Genomic DNA, 20,800 nt, shown 5'->3' on the forward strand with positions numbered 1-20,800 from the left:
CACCGTAAACACGTTCTGTACGGGAAAGCCGGCTGCTGGAGACGCGATGCCAATAACACTGCTGGGAGAGAGCTGGCAGTTGATTATTGACGGTGAGATTTCAAAAGTAGTTTCAAAACAGTAGCGCAATAATGCTACGGCAGAACTACATTCTTTTTGCAGAAGCAACCCGGCAGAGCCATGATCCAGCACAACTGAAATGTCACATTGCCAACCGAGCAATTTACAAGCGCCTTCTTCAAGAACGGAAGTGTTCAGAAGTAGCTACCGATAATCAGGTAGTTATGGTTTGGTCGGAAACAATTATTTAAAAACTTACGGTATTATTTTGTGTCGTTCGAGTAGAAGTGTAGAATTTAATGTGAATTTCAGAGTTCTGGTGGCAATAAAGGAAATGAGCGGTCATCGTCGGTCGAGGATGCAGAGCAGAGTCGGAAGCGACCCCGGTCGCCGGATCCGACCCTCCAGGGTCCCGAGACAGATGCTGGAGATGTGTCCGCTGTCAGCGGAAGCAATCATGCCGAAGAGGGGGTTACCGCTTACGGTCATCCGGCGCCTGGGTTCGATATTGCAAACGAGTTCGTGCAAGAAGACGATGTTGCTGCTACAGCGGCCGCCGCGAAGAAAAAGCGCCGCTGCACGAAGCCGCCAACTGCTGAAAGCGGAAGGGTTTTGCGATCGAAATCATCGAAAGTTTAATTATTAACAAGCTGTTTTTCGTCCATTGTTGAAGTTTGAGTTTACACATCCCCAAGCAAACAAATTGTTAGAAAGTTTTAACCAGCTATGATTGCTAATGAACCCTTCTTAATGTATATTTATTTTAACATACAAGCACGTCATAAGACTTTCAATGACAATAATGATTATGGGTGTTTTTCAATGTTTAAAATTTATCATCTTAACGAGTGTAAACCTGCGGAAGTATACTGATCTTGGCTGCTGCTTAATAAAAAGGCAACAATTCTGTTTATTTCAGTGAAAACAATGCAAACGAAGGGAACGAAAAAGAACGCAGGAATTAAGGAGTAAAAAGAATAAACAACATACAAAAAGAATAAAACAAAGTACAAAAATGAAAAAATAAAAAAGCAAGTAATAATGCAGTTTGTGTGCACTACGTCGCAACAATGCACACCGCACTTTCAACGACGAAAGTAGCATGGGGTGCACCCTTTCGCCTTGTAGCGAAGATGTAACAAAATTTTGCCACAATCTACATAATAATTAAGGATGCAGATGCGGTTTCTGTACGCCATTTTAGTTGAAGATCAGCGTTTGTTATAAGTGAAACATGTCCGACAAGGAAACCTTGTTTATACTAAACAATGGTTTTGATATCGTGCGGAAGGCTGCTCGAGCACTGCACATGTGGCCGGAGCTCAGTCCCAAGTTTCCCGCCATTTGGAAGGTTTGTGATGTTTCGGTATATAAATAATTACTAACGACGTTGTAGGTTTGCGTTTATCTTGCAGAAAATAACGACACATTTGAACTGCAACGAATCCACTCTACTGCGAGTTGTAAACGAGTTGAGAGCCCTTCCCGAAGTATTTGAAATGTTCGCACGGAAAACCAGCGATCCTGTTATTCTTCTACCGCCCACTGACAAGTGTTTGGTCGACGATTGCTGTCAAATCCGAAACACCAGGAACGGCCAACACGGAAACCCTTCTCCTCTACACACGCATCATGACCCTTCAGATTTAGTTAGAAAAATATAGATATTTTTTGACTACGGCTATAAAATGTGCAACTATTTTTGTAGTCTACTGTCAGCGACATCGATGGCACGCATATAAAGTGCTGGAGGTTCAACCTCCGTTGCCGCTCCTGCAAGAGCTACTACCGCTACTCAACGTTCTTTCACTCGGAGAAAGAAAAATTTTTCTTGTATGAGAAACCGAGACCTTTTGTGGAAATTTCCCGTGAATGGTGTTGCACAAGGCGGCTCTGTGCTTTGATAACAACCGACATGTGAGATATGACACACCGACGCTAAACTAACTGTGTAAATTTAATTACAGTTCACAATTGGTTTAATGTTTTATTTCAGGTACTTCAAACAGTGCAGCTTTCAGGCATTTTCGTCTTCTGTCAAAAACGCGTTCGGAATTGCTGAGGGTATGAGCTTTGCTGCTTTGGGATACATTCAGGATATATGAAATGTGTACTGTAAAGAGCTTTGTAGATTACAACCGGAAGCAATTGGCCGAAGCATTCTTTAAATACCACATTGAGCAGTATTTGCGAAGTCTTGGAAAGCTGAGTACTGGATTTACTGCTGAAAATGACTGGGACGAAGCGCTGACAGAGCTGAATAAAATTCTCAGTAAGGAATTACTGCCACATGTACACCACGCGCTTTGCATAGCAAAAGGCTGCAGGGACGTTGTAGCAATGGATGGGAACTGGAAATTCAGTCACGTCATCTGTTCCTTTCAGATCAAGGTTAGTCTTAACGCAAAATGAATGCTCCTGTAATAATTAACGCTAAAAATAATAATTTTTTCAGAAAACTCATCCCAAATTTCCGCTACTCAAATTTCCTTGCCAATGTACGGAAGAGCCGTTGCCTGGATTCTCGTATTGCAAAGCGCACTTGGCAATTGCGGAAAAAGAAGGTCTACCCGTTACTGCTAAGGCTGAGAAAACGGCGAGGCTTCCCGAAGCGGCTCTGATTGCGGCGGAAAGCGAAAGCGACACCAGTGAAATATTCAGTGCTCCTCTGACTTGCAAGAAGAACTTGGGTTTGCATAAATACCTTAAATCGCGATCACGGGGATGGCTATTTTTTGTAACTGCTGGGGGCATCATCAAAATGTTCCGACCGTTATATGTGTAAGTCTCAGGTTTTACAAAAGATATTGCACCTAATGGAACAGGTTACTGTTGCAGGTCTGAATCATCGTCGCAAGTGTTTTTCCATACTGCTGAATATCTGCTTAAAGAGTTATCCACACGAGACCCGGCAGAGTATTCGAAATTTACTTTATGCTATGATGACATGTGCCACTTAAACGCCCTTCGACAAGCAGCGAAAAAGTTGCCATATCCGGAACCTTATTCACAGATGTGGTTCCAAATTCAAAAAGTAATCGACAGATTTCATATGCGGAACCACAAGCCGGAGTGCTTTAAAAACTATAATGCTGACGAAGTGCTGGCAGCGATACATGGAGCTGAGACATCCATCAACACGGAATCTGCAGAACAAGTATTTTCTCAGCTGCGTAATCTGAAAGCTTCGCTGTTTGTCATGGGAAAGAGAAGACAAGAATTCTTTTTGCATGTTATAAGCAGAATGCATAATTGCCACGTGGAGAAGTCGATGTCAAAAGATACTTTTCCGATACATTTCAACGGGCGCAGACGTTGTAATACTATTTAGCGCTTTTCCGATGCAAAAGAATTTTGTTTGTCATGGAAAAGTTGCGCATGCTTTCTCCTCGGTTTACTAATGAGTGATTGTTGAGTTACTTTTGTTGAGTACTTTAGTTAGCAAAATGACAATGATATGGTAAACAATAAACCGATAAAAATTGCGGTGTTCCATGACGAGCAGTTACAAACAGCGGCTAACAGCGAAGGACAGTTAGAAACAGCAATTAACAGCGAAGAACAGTTAGACACAGCGTAGAACAGCGAAGAACAGTTAGAAACAGCGATTAACAGCGAAGAACAGTTAGAAACAGCGGCTAACAGCGAAGAACATTTAGAAACAGCGATTAACAGCAAAGTACAGTTACAAACAGCGGCTAACAGCGAAGAACAGTTAGAAACAGCGAAGAACAGTTACAAACAGCGGTTAACAGCGAAGAACAGTTAGAAACAGCGAAGAACAGTTAGAAACAGCGGTTAACAGCGAAGAACAGTTAGAAACAGCGGCTAACAGCGAAGAACATTTAGAAACAGCGATTAACAGCAAAGTACAGTTACACACAGCGGTTAACAGCGAAGAACAGTTAGAAATAGCGATTAACAGCGAAGAACAGTTAGAAACAGCGGTTAACAGCGAAGAACATTTAGAAACAGCGATTAACAGCAAAGTACAGTTACAAACAGCGTAGAACAGCGAAGAACAGTTAGAAATAGCGATTAACAGCGAAGAATTAGAAACAGCGGTTAACAGCGAAGAACAGTTAGACACAGCGTAGAACAGCGAAGAACAGTTAGAAACAGCGATTAACAGCGAAGAACAGTTAGAAACAGCGATTAACAGCAAAATACAGTTAGAAACAGCGGCTTACAGCAAAGAACAGTTAGAAACACTTCTAAACACCGGCGAACGGTTGCAAACAGTCGTGTACATTGGCAAACAGTAGAAATAGTTGCAAACATCGGTGAACAGTTGCAGTATCGCTGTTGTACGTATCTGTCACTAATGTCCCGAAGTGTGCCTACCCTCTAATAACACGGGCCGATCCACGAACGCCAACGGATTTCGATCGTTTTCTGAGTTATCTGGGATATGTGAGTGCTGAATAACTTACTAATATTACAATTATTAAATATAAATATCGTAATCAAATTACGAGGTATTAAAGGTAATTACTACCCGTATATTAATTTGAATTTATCAGTAACGCAAAAGAAGGTTTTCTGAACTATAATGATAATTATTATTTTTGTCAATAATAGTAATAATTATTGTTATTGTCAATAATTGATAATACCAACAACTAGAAAGTAAATTTACCCAAACAAAAACACACAAGGGAAAATTGTTTGTAAAACCTTTTTTAACCAAACGGGCATCAATGGTTAAATTTTTCAATGAGTCTAGCGCTACAGAAACGTCTGGCAGATATTCTCGAGGGTTTTGTGTTGAATTTACATAAAATTCATTCTACTGCAGAGCATTATAGAAATCGTACTCTCTAGCTGCAGCAAGTATAAGTTACTGCAGTAGAACATAAGGATATGGCTAAGGATAAAATTATTCCACGTAAAAAAGTTCTTTGAGAGATGTGGAGTTAGAGATAATGATTCGTGCAACTTGCGACAGGATGTCGACGAGTGTTTTTGGGATGATGTTGTCTATAACTGGCGCGAATCCGACGAGGACATGCGAAATCCCAGAACAATGCAAATTCGTTTCGGTTACGTCGGTACATACTTATCCCTGCTTGCAACGGCGACACTCTTCCTGGTATTGTGTTGCTACCTTTTTGCCAATCGCCATTGGCGTTTACCCCTGTATGAATCGTTTCACGTACCTCTCTGCTCAGCATACAGCCGTTTCGTTGGCTGTGCCTACAGCGATTCGCCATACGTTATCAATGCCGAAGACGAGTCTGAAGACGGCTGGGATGTGGTAAAGACCGTTGGCGCCGTGAAGATCGTCAAAATTGGAGACCCTTCTTCTCGGAATTTAAGGGACAATAAGCCGGATTTTTACACTCTTGATGATATCCCAGATGGATGGCGGGAAGTTTTATTCTACGGATCGTACTTCTTTATTTTTATGGTGTTACCCTGCCTGGGCGCATTGCTTTGGGGAGCCTTCTTGACGACACCATTGGCTTGGCTGGCCGCATTAGTCGCAAGAGCCATAGCCATGTATTACGGGGAAGAAGCAATTTTTCCATGCTGTGTGACCTTTATCACTGCTCTCTCCATCTACTGCTGCGGACGGATGTTAGGATTGTGGATGAGGGAAAGCTATTCGTGGTCATGTTGGAAGAAAATCAGGTTCAAATATTATGTTTGAGAACGTTTAAACATCCTAGACTTATACTTCAAACAAGTCGGGACTTATTGTAAGTAAACCAAATGATACAGTGAGTTTTGGTTGTAACGGCTTAACCAAGTCTGGTTTTTTTAAATACGTTTAAAACAAATTGTAAATTTATGCGGTATACTTTCTGGTATAACATCAGCGCGCAATGCGTACCACAGTTTCACGAAATGGGTTGATTGGGCAGATTGCTGTGCGGATCCGAAGCGCCTGCATTTACAGTCGCTGAAAATTCCAGCGGATCTGAAATGAAAGGATCGCGTGCAAATGAAATGCGAACTGTGAAAGTGTGGAGCGGTATTTTTACGTACGGTATGGCTGTTCTCCTTATCAACTTGGCTCTGGTAGAAAAGGTCGTTCCTCAGACTTCCGGTTATGTCTGGGATGAGTGGGATCCTCTTTCTGCCGCTGTTTTCTGCGCTTCCAATTCCTCGGCAGACTTCCACGTAAGTGATTTAAATGGAGTTTTAAACGAGCGTTAAAAAATTCGATAAGGTGAATGACCAATGGGACTGCAATGGGATAAATGACTTTCTGCTGCTTTGTATACGCAGGTGTTGAAGCCCAATGTAGCTGTGGTTTCATACTGGGTGGATATCGGATACTGGCTGGACAAGTTTCCCGACTTAACTCATTTGGAAGAATTGTCAACCATCTCACCACCAGCGGGAGCGCTTTTTTGGTCTGGAGCGCAGCCATTATCAACATTACGGTATCAGTCTGGATACTTTTTACGGTTGGCGATACGGGGCATCACATTCTCATGAATAATATTTCTGAAGGAGATGCTGCGCAAATTTCAAAACATTCCGAAGAGTCAGAATCATCCGAAGAATGGTAAGTACTAATGTATCAGGTACGAAACGAAACGAAAGCAAAACGTTTCTTTTTTCGACAGTTGCATTGCTTGTACCAGACGAAGGTGCAGGTTTCCGGCAGGGTGTAAAACCTGGCAGTGGCACCTGCCATTGGCGCTGTCAGTGGCATGGCAAGGAATAAAACCTGGAGACTCTGGCAGCCGGTAACCGATAAAAGGTGGCAGATGCCGCACAAAATGTGGCGCACTTAATAAGCGAGTTAAATGTGGTTGGTCAACCGCATGATTCTTTAAGATGTCAATATTGATAGGAAATTAACAGCATTACTGGTCATGCATAAGTCCGTAAGTAAGCGCAAATATACGCAATTTTACAAGGTCACACTGTGTTCCGTTGTTGCGCAGAGTTCCACAAAAAAAAATGACAAAGAAAGAATGTGCGTTCAAAATACAATCGCGTTGCTTCCTGATCTAGGAAGCACGCCTCTGAATTATTGCTTGCGCTTAAACGCGGTGCTGTTTTGGTTAACAACCATAACACACACATTTTGATCACCTACAGGCCCGGTACATAGTGCAAAATCGGTGTACATAAACGGTCACTCTGACTTAAGTGCACCCCAAACCTTTTTTTCCCTCGTTCGATAAGTACACAATTGTGTGAAAACCGTGTACGGGCGCAACGTCCGGTGGGAGAGAGCGTAATGATAGAAAAAATGTCACTAGTTTGAACGCACAAAAACATAAAAATTATACACGAGTTATACAAAAGTTTCATCGTACATAGATTACCTGTATTTGAATTCTGACTGCAAAGGCCCACTCCCCTTTAAATTTTAATGAATATTTTTCGTCAGGTTTATTTTGAAATTTAAAAATAAAACATGTTTTTGAAACCAAGCTCAACGTAAAAACGATCGTTTTCATGATAATGGATGTTTTCGTGCAAGATTTAAAATCAATTTATAATAGGACTTTTTTGCACATCCGTATTTCCGAACTTATGGAATTTTATTTCGTCCATAACTCCCGAACGGATGTTGCGCTCTTAAACTGTCTTCACGCCAATGAGCATAACTCATTTGTCTATAAAAATGTCTCAATAAAAAGCCGAAAAGTGCTTAGAAGTGCAGCGAAAGCAAAAGATACCGTACACGGTGCATGTACGCGTATACGAATTTGTCACCATGTACCGGTACACTTCCATTAGCGAGGAGCTTGCCGAACAAGTCCGCGTCAGATTAACATACAGCTAACGCTTCGAAAGAAATCACCACCATATCCGCGGAGGTTTCTCAAACATCTCTGAAATCGAGTTCTTTAGTTGGATATGTTTTCATTTTCGAAAGCAATAGCTGAATTTCGAAAATTCTAATCTAATACCAAATATATGCTGATCTAACGCGGATGTGTTCGGGAAAGCCCGCCGTAAGTAGCAAATTCAGCATTGAGCTGCGGTACATATCCCGGAAGCTAGCAAAATGACCTTCGGTTATACATAGTTTATGCTTGAAACTTAGTTTTTCAAAGCGCAGAAACCTTAGACCTAACTTCATCTTGAATTTTCGTGCTACAGAGTGCTTCCTGTTGACTGTGGTATTGAGGGTATTCCCGACATGAGATTTCCATGTAAATGTCACATGAGACTGATTAATTGGGCATAAAAGGTGCAAACAGAAAGTAAGGTAATATGTACTTATCATTACTTACACAAAACCGGTATAATAGTGGAATACTGGAACCGCGGATATGCGCAGACTAGCACGAATAGACTTTCAAATAGTAACTTTATCCACAATGCACATTTCATGAAATTAACGGTATTACGACAGGAGCCGGCAATATTGCAGTAGGCAATTAGGCATTCTAAAAATAGCGTCATGCAGCGCAACTGATTTTAACGTCAGTGTATCTAACATCAAAATGTACCGTTTGGGAAAATCTGCCTGTGTGGTCGTTTATCTGCCTGCGTGGTCGTGGTCGTTTATGTACAACGGGCGAAATGATCAGCTAGCAAAACAAATAAGATAAGGATAGCTGTTTGTAAGCCACCCTTTAAATGCACAGTCTGTTTATACGAGTACAAGGCGCTGGTTTTTTTGGAATAACAACGAAGTTTGACCTGCACGTTCTGTATACAAAACATAAGCCGAGCCGGCACCATAGTGACCGGTTGTCTGCAGTCAAAACACTAATGTAAATCGTGTCACAAAAACGGCTCCACTCATATTATTAAGTATTAACTATCCTTTTCTCTGTTGAAAGCGTTTCGTGATGATTTACAAATTACAGCAGCTATCTAAATTACACTGTAGTTTTCTTTCTGATCCGAAACTGTTCGTCCTCCGTATTTATACGGCAGTCGTGGAGTGTTACTGGGTTATGTTCAAAAAGCATTATTTGTACAGTGTTGAACATTATCAATAAATTAATTTTATAATGACTGCAAAAGTAGAATCACCAGACCATATTTTAGTAATAGTACGATGAGTAAGGATGCAGTACTGATGCGGATGGTTAACAATTAGCTATATAATAATTATATTGTAACTTTATTCAGTACGTTTAACAAACGGCAACGCCTTGCGTTCACATGATCTAAATGAAAAAAACCCTGAATAATTAGCTTGTTATTCTCGGTTACCACCCCGACAGTATAGTGCTGCCGGGGTATACTAACTTTTTACGTATGGTGTATGTTGCAATTTCAGTTAAATTTTATCCTCGCCTGACGCACTGTGCATTGTGTGCAGTACGTATACGCTTCATGCAAATTATTCGGACAAAATGTAGATTAAGTAAGCAACTGTGCTGAAAACTTAGAATTTCAATAGCTAATTATTAAAAAGCACAAACGATCGGTCTAATCACATATAGCAGTTGATCTAAATTAACCGAAACATGTTACCTTATGGCTTATGTAAAACAGCACATAAATACTAAAATCGTATTGCTAATGCAATTTTGGACTTAATCATTCTGCTTGTTCCCAGAAGTGCAACGTTATACACGTACAGCATGAATTTCTTATTCATTCCCGATTCAGTCTTCTGGAGAGGGAATGAATGATACAAATTAAAATTTGGCGTGTGTTTATGTGCAAATAATTTTGCTTGCTGCCTTCTGCTGAAATCTGCTGCTGAAATTTTGCTTGCTGTCTTCTGCTGAAATACGGCTATCCAAAAAATAATTGGTAAAACCAAATTAATAAGCTAGCAAAACTGTGCTCGACGTTCATATTCCCAGGCTCCCACCTGCTCACATAAAATCTTGTCAGATTTGTTTTTTAGTTTTAGTTAAACAGAAGCGCTTAATCACTGGCGTTAACTAAGGGTACTTCTATCCATCACAAGTTAACTACCAAATGTGTGTGCGTAAACAATTAAAAATTCATTCATTCATCAATCAACCGTTCTTGATTAACCGATTAACGTACCCGTATTACCCCGCTTCACGATCAACCGGAAGTCATATTCCAACGGTTTGCCTTAGAGATCGGGAAGTGCCGTGATTGTACTTGTAACGCGTCCAGTGATTCTGTTTTCTTACGTTACTTTATGCAAACGGCGAAATGCAGTGTGACCTTTCGAACTGTGTATGCCGGTATGACTTCGTGCATGTCCAGCAGTGGCGTAACGAGCCTAATAATTTGGTGGCCATGGCCCACCCCAAACAAATAGTTATACTGGACATTGTTCAGTAATGGTGTTAACACTTTATGTAAAGCTTACGGTGTACTGGCAAGCTGATGGTGTACTGGCAAATTTTCAAAAATTTTGCTTTCGACCAAGCCCGCTTATTAGTCCCATATTTTCTGTGGCATCTGCCACCTTTTATCGGTTACCGGCTGCCAGAGTCTCCAGGTTTTATTCCTTGCCATGCCACTGGCAGCGCCATTGGCAGGTGCCACTGCCAGGTTTTACACCCTGCCCAGGTTTCCCCACAGTAGCGCAGTGAAAAGTCGAAATCGTAAGCGCAGAGTTATGTATTTCCGACGGAGACCGTATAAAATCCGTTAATAATAATCATGTAACTAATATACGTAGTAATAATATTTGGGTTGTTGACAGGTCAGAAGAGGATGAGCCAGAAGAGCCGCCTACTTACTGTGCTTGCTCAAAGTGGATGCCTGTCCTACGTTTCCTGGTCCTTGTCCTTGCCAGACCGTTGATGTGGTACCTGCTACCGTGGCCCCTGATGCGGTTCCTTCTACCGGAATTCCTACATTTACCCGGCATTTTATTGCTGTCGACGATCATTCTGGCATGGGCGTATTACGAACTGATGCAACATGTTAGAATTCAATGGAGAAACGGCGATTTTCAACCGATTTTAGACCGACTGAGTCAGCCGAAAACCGCAGATACCCAAATTAACCTTCAACCACACGAAGATATCCAGGTACTAAATGCTGATTCTTAATAACACACCTTCGGTCAGTCTTGCTCCATACCTGTTACCTTCGTGTTAAAGATCTTCGTCCTTCTTACGAATAGTAAGCAGCTGTGCATAAACCGGCATTAACGGCAAGTGCCATCGGTGTGTGAAATTTGTGCGCCTAGAATTTGTTAACCTCGAAGGAATTTACAGAATAATTTGTGCTGAATATTTGTGCAGAATATTTTCTGTAAGAATTTCCCTGCATTTGTATTTCTGTACGACTACATTTAGACCAAATTGCAGTTTATTGTATTTTCTTTGAAATATTTCTGTTTGTTTTATCGAAAATGTACAGTGATTCTAAAACTATCGCTGTGCCATGAAAATGTTGTTGGCCCTGCCTTGCGCTATTTATGGCAGTTTATATTGGATGAGAATAAATATATGCAAACTATCAAAACTCACACTTTGAAACTTTCGAAGTACAGTACTTCGCATGGGGCCTTAAGTTTTCCCCTCATACAGTACGGGAAATTTTGTTTTCCCCCGCACATGTGCCGCTTAGTCGCTGATATAATTTATTTTAATTGGTTTCCTTTGTGTACAACAGCAATGATTACACACTACGGTTACAAGTTCCAAAAACAACCAAAATCATTCCCTTCCCCAAATTTACTTTTGCCCGGCAAAGTGCCTAAAACTGCGGCAGCGTTTCCCTTCATTATCGCCAAACTGATGCGTTGTTTCAAGAAGGCGGTAGATCGGCTTTCTCCTGTCTTTCCCCGAATTAGGCGTCCAACGAAGCTGACTATATCTTTCGCGGCTTCTCCAAGCGCGCCAAGCGTTTCCACCGCGAATGGATAGAGCATATACTGTTCTCCGAGGCAACGGTACTTTTGTCGCTTCCGACTTTCCGCTTGCCGAGCCGCTGCACCAGCCGCTTTTGCAGTTCCTTTAAGGTACGACTGTGCCATTGTATCTGCGCATGTGGCATCCCATGCCAGCTGTTTTCCATCACGGACGGGTACCAGAGTAACTCCATCCGGCCGCATGCCATTGTCTCCCGACATTCCCTTGGGCTCTAGTTCACTAGGAATACCCGCCGCAAAAAATCCACGATGAAGAATGCTGTTTAACTCGGAATGTAAGCTCCATCTGCCTTTGTTGTACAAGCAAGACAAGCCATGGTGACCGTCCGGGGTTACCGGAAACGAGCATGCTTGGCAGTCGTGATTAGCTACCACAGGTAAGCTTAGTCGCTTACACGCTTAAAGCTGACTGCAGTTTAAAGCCGCGTGCGCTGCGGCAACTCATCTGAGTTGCCTCTGCTCTTTCTTGCTCAGTTGCGCAATCGGATATGCCGAGTTGGCCAGAAACCGGTTTTTAGCTGCAGCCAGCTTTTTAGGCTGCACTCGTGTATGAACATAAGCGACAGCGGCACATGTTGCGGGGGAAAACAAAATTTCCCGTACTGAATGAGGGGAAAACTTAAGGCCCCGCTGCGAAGTATGCCAGTTGACCTAACAAATAAAAAATTATTTATTTTTTTTGTACTTCTTGTTATATCCGCACGGGTATTTTACACAGTCATGCCCATGTCAACATGCTGCGGCACAAGAAGTTTAATGTGTAATGTTCTTTAACGTCCGCCCACAATTGCCACAAAATCTGGGTCAAAACCCAATCCGAGGCAGCAGACTCGTCATAATCCGACAAAAGTGAAGCACAAAAATATTTGTAGCAGTAACAGAAATAGCAGGAAAAGAAAAGTTCACTTCTACATTTCGATTAAAGACGCATGGTCAGCATTGTAAAGTTGTTTGAATGATGGCACACACTTCCATTCAACATCATTTAAAGCTGTCGCAAATCTGCTGAGGCTTTGATAAGCTTCAGCTGGAATCCGCAGATCGTTCCAAATAGTTTTAAATCAGCACACGATACTCGACGAATACTCGGCTTAGTCGAAAAGGGAATGTTAGGAATTATCTCTTCCTCTAATTATTTCACTATAAATTGCGCTTTCGCGAAAGGGTCGGCCAAGATTATCTTTGCCTCCCTTTTGCCTTTGCCTTTTCACTTTGCCTTTTTCAACTTCACATTTACCTTTGCCTTTGCCCCGTCAAAACCTTACCGTCCCATTTAACCTTCCCAAAACGCTGTTTTATATACCCTTTGCCGTCGGCTGTAACCGTTGCATGACACAGCACCGTCAAGCACTTTACCATTTTCGGGACTTATAGTCGGCATCCAGGTTGGGAAATTACTGCTCTTATTGTTAATACAAACATTAAACAATGACATCGCCCTAAAATCCAAAGTCGATGATTGTGACCGTCATTACGCAGAAACTGGACAACTTAAACCTTAAAGGTTGCATCGATTTGGAAAGGACTGTAAGTTACAATTCTGAACCTGCAAAAAACTTTTAGAATTTTTTTGAAAAGTCGGCATCCTTAATCTGGTTAATGCTTTTGCGTTCTTGTGCAACGGGACATACATAGTTCCTTCAACCCCGGGCAGTGGGCACTAACAAAAGGATCAAAGGGCAAAGCATCACTAACATTTCCTGTGCTATTATCACAAGCCCATTGGCTGTAGGCTACTCTAGGATACATTCAGGATATCAGAAGTTGAGTCCTACGGAGTACCATTTGTCCAAGTAAAGCTGCGGTCCTCCAGAAGTTGGAACAAGCTCCGTACATACTGAGCGGCAGTACTCACACAGAAGCCGAAAATTCTAAACCTTCTGTTTGCACTAATTACGCCGAAATGTAAGGGTTGGTGGCCATTTCCAAAAAACAGTCTCAAATTCTAAATTTCTGGCGATAAAGTGTTGGTATAGTGGTTTAATGCACAGTCTCAGCCAACCGTATTTGAACCGGAAGAAGCACAGCCAAGTTTTTTGATAGTGGGAGAGATTTTATCAAGGCGTCATTAAGAGAAGGGGGGGGGCAAGGGGATCGTCATTCGGTCTATCATTATAATTCGTTCATCACTATCGCCAGTTTTGTCCTTTGCTATGACAAATTCATGAAACTGACAAAGGAGGATTACTAGCGGCGCCATACTCTAATTCTATGTTAATAACCAGAGCAAGAATTTCCCAAACGTGGATGCAGACGCTGAAGTTCAAAAATGGTAAAGTGTTTGACGGTGGTGTGTCATGCAACGGTTATAGCCGACGGCAAAGGTTATTTAAAACGGTTTTGGGAAGGTTAAATGGGTTAAATGGTAAGGTTTTGATGGCGGCAAAGGCAAAGGTAAAGGTGAAGTTGAAAAAGGCAAAGTGAAAAGCGAAGGCAAAGGGGAGGCAAAGGTGATCTTGGCCGACCCTTCGCGAAAAGGTCAAATTGTGCATAATGGGCTTGTGATGTCCAGTGGCCAGTCATTAGCAGTGATTAACAGAGCGTCGCTCTCTTTCATGTAACAATCAGGCTTGACTGGGATAGTTGGTTGTATACTTGGCCGTAATAAGTTTGAGCAGTAAGGCGTGCTGCCAAGGCTTTTACTGTATACATCATTACATGTTGTGGAAGTAAAATAATTACTGTAGCTATGGTTGCTGTGTTCATTTCATTCAACATACAGGCGACACCAGTACAACCAGATCACCAACTCCAGTTTCGAGCCAAAAATCGATACTGGCATCGATCTGTTCTCTGTACTACTGATTTACGCTTTTGCCTCTAACATGTTGGAGCAAAAGCGTAAATCTGTAGTACTACACTGTTGTTTACGGCAAATCTCCACTGCTTTGCAAATCGATCGTGAATTGCATGGCACAGCGGAGCGGTTATACAGAGACGCTCGTCCTAGCCCGGTACCACATCCTGTTAATACATTCCTTCCTTGCATAGTATACATGTGTCATGTGATAAAGCGAAGGTAGACACTAGATCGACGCTCAAAAGCTACTGGAAATCTCAAACGCGCATCATCGAACCCATACTGCAAGTTTACAATCCAACACTATTTCAATATGCATGAATTGTTGTGCAGCTGAAAACTCCCTAGTCAACAGAAAATGAGCAAATATCGTGCAATCTTTCAGTCCTTTCTCAAGAGAGATCTTTCTTGGGCCTATCAGGAAATCGTCGCTGAAGCCTCTGTGGTGCTTTGGGTGACTTGCCAATTGTGCGTAACTTTGGCCACTCGCATCCTTCCTAGCTGGAGACCAACGAGAAGCGCTTCGTGGGATGCAACGTATTTCGATGGCGTCCTCAGTTTTCTTGGATACGTGAGTGCTTAAGCAGATCTTTGGGTTTATTCCAAAAAATAACGCGCAGTGTGCAAATAATAACTCCCTTCACTGTTATCAGTTAAGTGTAATTTGACTGCGTATATTGGACTAATAATTGGTCATTGTACGCTGACGCTTTAGCAGACGGAAACACAAAATTTTAATATTTTAAGTTTGTTGTTTGTGAATGTACGATATCTCGCTTCACACTGCATTACAAAACGGTTACCGTTTGGTTCTCTTTTCGTTGTTAGAATGTCACAATGGAACAAGAAGAACGGATGACCGAATATATTTGTACTTTTGCGGAATAAGAAAGTACAGATAGAGATAAACTGATTCTTTGTGTTGCGACAGGGCCTCGATGGTTGTTTTTGGCATCGTGTGGCCTTTCACTGGCGAGAACCTGTCGAGGGCACGCAAAATTCCAGGTTCAGTTCCATATTCTTTGGACATATTGGTATATCGCTGTCTCTGGGCATAACGGCCACCTTTTTCCTGTGGTTTGCTGGCTACCTTTTTGCCAACCGCCATTGGCGTTTACCTCAGTACACATCACACCACTTGCCACTCTGTCATTCATTAAGCCGATACTTCGGTCAAGCATACAACGATTCACCTTATGTAATCAATGCAGAATCCGAATCAGAAGCTGGCGGGGATCCTCAAAACACCGCTGACGCTGTACAGATACCCATATCCACTGCGAGCTCTTCGGCTCTTCAAGCTGACCAGCGACTGGCTTATTCCACCATAAATGATATTCCATACAGATGGCGAGGGGCTTTGAAGATAGGATTTTTGGGGGGTGTTATTATGCCGTTAACCTGCCTATCCATATTTTTGTGGGGGACCTTCTTGACAATACCGCTGGTTTGGTTAGCAGAATTTGTTACACGGATCATCGTCCTGTATTACGGAGAAGCAGCAATTTTTCCTTGTTGTGTTTTTATTATCACGGCACTCTCGATATACTGCTGGGGAAGAATGTGGGGATTGTGGATGCGGGAAAGTTATTTGTGGGCCCTGTGGAACAAGATCAGGTTTCAAATCTACTATTACGGTTAAACACTTTTACTTTACATTGAAATCGATTAACGCTTTCCCGATGAAAGTTTTATAGTTGATAGAACATTTTGCGAAAATGTCATAATGCTTATTTAATGCAAGCAAAGGAAGCGAAATCCTAGTGCGAACGGTATAGCGGATTTCACTGACCTTATTATCGCTTGGATGCATAAAGAAAAATGACCATTCACTGTCGTTAGATACTTTTTCGGTAAACATCCTCCGAAAACCATGCACTGAATTTTACGAACCGGTTTTATTGCGCAGGTTATTATGCGGATGGCGACCACCTGCCCTAGTACTCGATGCATGTCCCAGACAGTGTGAAATGAATGAATCCAACGCCAAGCTTGTACGGATCGGGGAAGTGTGGTTTGGACTTTTCGCATACGGTGCTGCTGTTTTGTTCAACGTGTATCCGCTTTACGAAACGTTTCCCCAGATTTCTATTGATGCCTGGAAGCCGGTAACTGTCACCTTTAACTGCGTGGTCAATTTATCGCTGGAATTCCAGGTAAGCGTTACGGTGGAGTTTTGTACGGGCGTACGACAATTTTTTCTTAACATTGTAAGATATACAGCAAGTGTGTTTATACTTGGTTTAGCAGTAATAAGCAGCTTAACCATCCGATGCATGCCCATGCGTATTTATCAACCATTTCCGTTCGTGCAGAGCACAATCGTACCACATGAATGCTCATCTTGAATTTTATACGCAGATGCTGACACCGAAGATGGCTGTGCTCTCGCATTGGGTGGATGAGAGCTATCTGCTGGAAAATTGGCTGGAAAACGATACCTACGCAACCAGTTTCCGGGAACCATTGGTTATATCGCCAGTAACGGGAATCGTTCTTATGTACTGGAGCGGAACAGTTACCGTTTTGGCGGTGCTGGCTATGATACCTCCGATTGTGGCTCTTGTCCTCTTACCTTGCATTATGGCAAGTGCTGATCAAGCACCGCAACCGCCACGGCAACGGTAGGAAACCAAAGCAGAAACCTATTTTACCAACTGCAGTACAAGACGGAGCATGTGTCCCATAGTAGCGTAATAAAAAACGCAGGATTCCTGCCCCTATCACGCTAGTGATATGGAGGAATTTTTAGTACGAATTTCTGTTAAGATAATCCAGAGCAGAAAAAAAAATCAGAAATCGGCTAGTCGGTCCGTGTACAAAAATTCCAAAATTCTTTTCATTGGTAGTGTGCACTGTGCAGCACGAAGACAACCATATGCGCATCAGATCTTCAGTACTAGTACTCGATTCAAACAGAAGCCTTTGTCTGTGTAATTTGGGGTGGAATAAGCCAACTTCTTTTTTTTAACCTACATTATACGTCTTGTGCGTTGTTACAGGTGCAACGAGACAACTAATTTTTGTGGGTGCGCAATGTGGATGCCTGCCCTACGCTTCCTTATTATTATCATAGCCAGACCGCTGATGTGGTACCTGCTACCGTGGCCCGTGATGCGGTTCCTTCTACCGGAACATCTGCAGCTGCCCGGCATGTTCTTCCTATCGACGACCATTCTTGCATGGGCGTATTATGAATGGATACGGTATAATGGATTACAATGGAGATTTGGTGCTATTACATCGTGTTTATGCAGATTTTTCCAACGGAAAGCGGCACATGCATAAGAAACCCTTCAACAAGATGAAGGAAATGCTTTAACGATTCGAAGATGATTCTCAAAAGCACACCGTTGGTCAATCTGCCCTTTCTACATATACTTCGTGCCACCAAGCTCAACAGAATGCACCGCAAAACTTCCATACTGACGACTAGGCGACTAAAAGAACAGAAAATTGTCCGTTACTTAGTCAACTTGATTCAGAATTTCATCCTCAAGATTGTATTGCATCAATGTATAGTATGTACCTATTTATTTCTTACGCCGGTTATTTTTTGTCATAGCGGCTAATGGCCTACAAGTAAATGCTGGAAACTTTGGACAATTTGGGAATGACCATTTCAAAAAATTAAGAAACCGCCTCTTACAGAGTAAGCTGTAGATAAAATTTAGTCAACGAATAAATTCCAATTCAGAAAATATTAACTCCAGCAACAAGCCAGGATTCGATTTGCTGTTACTGTACGCAAAAGTGAAAACCATAATAAATATCATGACGATGCATGCGGGAACTTCCAATCTGTCTCCTTTTACCAAAACGTGCCACACTGGGTGCACCAGCGTTCAGAATCAAAATTGGCCCAGTTTGTAACATGTTACAAATCCCTGCATACTTAGACGGAGTCAGAAATAGCTGCCAGTTGCCGTCGTCTTTAAAATCTTGATAAGAATCACATTAGCTTGGTCGTCCGGATTTTTTACGTTGGTAATCGGATGCAAGTTTTCCACGCTCCTTGACTTTGTCAGAGCGGTTTCCGGTGATTACAGCTGCCCGGCATCGTACTGACACTAACGCTTGTCAGCGCAGGGATACACGTTGCGCGGAATTAGATACGCGAAGTTGGACCCTAGTGCAGAAATGGCTGTGTTTTGCACGATGTCTGCTTCATTCCCGCGAGCCGAAAGTTGCCGATGCGGAAGTTAGCAAACAGCCGGAGGAAGGAGAAGTCCTTGTCGGGGAAAACTAATTTTCATCTGCAGACCGATCGGTCACAACCCCGGCGGTTGGCTACTGTGTCATACTGATATTCCCTTTTGCGTTACGTGACCTTTAACGCTTCCACGCTAGAACACAGTTGCATTTCAGGAGAAACCATGCATACAATTAACGACTTGTATATCCATGAAGCAAACTATTTCATTTAATTAAACAGCTCGAAAGAAGAATAAATCGACAAGTAAACAAATTTTGTTAACATTCAAACACCACTAAACTGAAAATACAATAGTAAGTTTAAAGATGTGGTTGTGTGTTCCATAAGAAATTTAAAAATTAGGAGCTGTGACAAGTTGTCGGTAAGAATCTGTTTTACAGTTCGCCGACGCTCGCCGAAGAATCTGTTCGCCGACGACATTTTCCCAAAAGAAATCCGCGAGCAGAACTCGAATATACCGTCCAAGGTATCCAAAACCCGAAAGTCAAGGAGGAGACAGGTCTGCAGTGATTCAGGTAACACAACGGCCGGAGTTCGGAAGCTGTGTTTCAGTACGTTGGTACAAACAGCAACAGCATAGTAATGCATATAGCTACAGGTGTATGACCATAGGGATACAGAGCACATGATACGAATACGTATTATGACAGTACATGCGATACTTGTCTCCTTTAAAACCGTTTTTGGTCACGCCCACTTGACCACTGCAGAACAAACTAGTTTCTCACAATTCCCGCTATGCGTGTTCTGTCTTCGAGCAGAAAATGGCGTTAAGCTTAAGGAGAGCCCTCTGGCCGCTCCTCACCAAGTAATTAGGGAGACTCGAGAACGAATTTGTGGCGCAGGGAATCTTTAATCAGAACAATATGCTGTTTAGAATCCACCTCTGCACCTTCCTCATTAGATAAATAGATGATTTCTGCTTCCGCCGCTCCGGCTGACCAAACCGGCGTCTACGCGGCATAAAGCTGCCGTTTATTCCGCTGTATTCGGATTTGGAGTGAGCCGTGGGTCGCATTAGATGATTTTTTCGAAACCTATTGACTCATACATAATAATATAATTATGTGATGGAGAACCCAAGTGGAGGTTTTTACTCGTATTTGTTATTCCGACGCTTTCGATTTTTGGGAAATGTTTTGCGTCAGGTCTTACAAGTTGCCCTATCCTGTTAGCAACAAAAGCTCTTTTCTATTCCTTACTGTGTCATTTGGCACTCAAGTACTTGTACGGTAAAAATTGCAAAAACATTAACGACGTTAGAACGATTTCTTTTTAGCGAAAGCTTTCTAGAACCAGAATCTAAAAAAAAATTTAGTTAAACGTAATTTTCACGTGTGGTTTACAATAGGATGTCGACGGATGTTTCTGGGATGATGCGGCCTATTACTGGCAAGGTTCAGACGAGGATGCGCGAAATCCCAGCAGCCAGCAAATACAGATACGCTTCGGGTACATCGGCGCATACCTGGCTGTCTGCGCAACGGCGACGTTCTTCGCGTTTTTCTGCTGCTACCTTTTTGCCAATCGTTACTGGCGCCTACCGCAGTACGAATCATACCACGTGCCACTCTGCCCAGCATTCAGCCGGTATACTGGATGTGTCTGCAGCGATTCACCGTACGTTATCAACGCAGGATCCGAGCCAAAGGTTGGCTGGGATATAGTTGACAGGGGGGAAACCGAGGGGACCTCCACAGCCCCGGAAAGTCCCGAATCTTGGGAGCTGAACTGCGGGTTGTTCTTCCTAGGGTAGGTTTTTCGTTGTTTCCTGCTCTTTTGGCGATTCTTTGGTTGACCTTCTTCACGATACCACTGGCATGGTTAAGCGGGTTGGTCACACGGATTATCATCATGTACTACGGACAAGAAGCCATTTTCCCATGCTGCGTGACCTTTATCGCCACTCTCTCCATATACTGCTGTGGAAGAACATCGGGATTGTGGATGCGGGAAAGCTATTTGTGGTCTCTCTGGA

General features: G+C 42.5%; 2 protein-coding genes across 2 annotated transcripts; both read left to right on the top strand.

Annotated features, from left to right (window-relative positions):
* Positions 1 to 699, top strand: LOC129592971 (uncharacterized). The gene is made up of 3 exons (XM_055489132.1): positions 1 to 92; positions 163 to 278; positions 373 to 699. The coding sequence occupies exons 1-3, from the start codon at positions 47 to 49 to the stop codon at positions 697 to 699; spliced, it is 489 nt and encodes a 162-aa protein (XP_055345107.1). The 5' UTR covers positions 1 to 46.
* Positions 700 to 14,862: 14,163 nt separating this feature from the next.
* On the top strand, positions 14,863 to 18,232 carry LOC129592951 (uncharacterized). Its single transcript, XM_055489110.1, has 5 exons — positions 14,863 to 15,177; positions 15,538 to 16,223; positions 16,516 to 16,762; positions 16,968 to 17,230; positions 17,609 to 18,232. Exons 1-5 carry the CDS (start codon positions 14,965 to 14,967, stop codon positions 17,892 to 17,894), a joined length of 1,695 nt encoding a protein of 564 aa, XP_055345085.1. The 5' UTR covers positions 14,863 to 14,964; the 3' UTR covers positions 17,895 to 18,232.
* Positions 18,233 to 20,800: the final 2,568 nt, after the last annotated feature.

This window comes from Paramacrobiotus metropolitanus, unplaced genomic scaffold, assembly GCF_019649055.1.
Source record: "Paramacrobiotus metropolitanus isolate TYO unplaced genomic scaffold, Prichtersi_v1.0 Parri_scaffold0000057, whole genome shotgun sequence".
In the NCBI taxonomy this organism is placed as follows: Eukaryota; Metazoa; Tardigrada; class Eutardigrada; order Parachela; family Macrobiotidae; genus Paramacrobiotus; species Paramacrobiotus metropolitanus.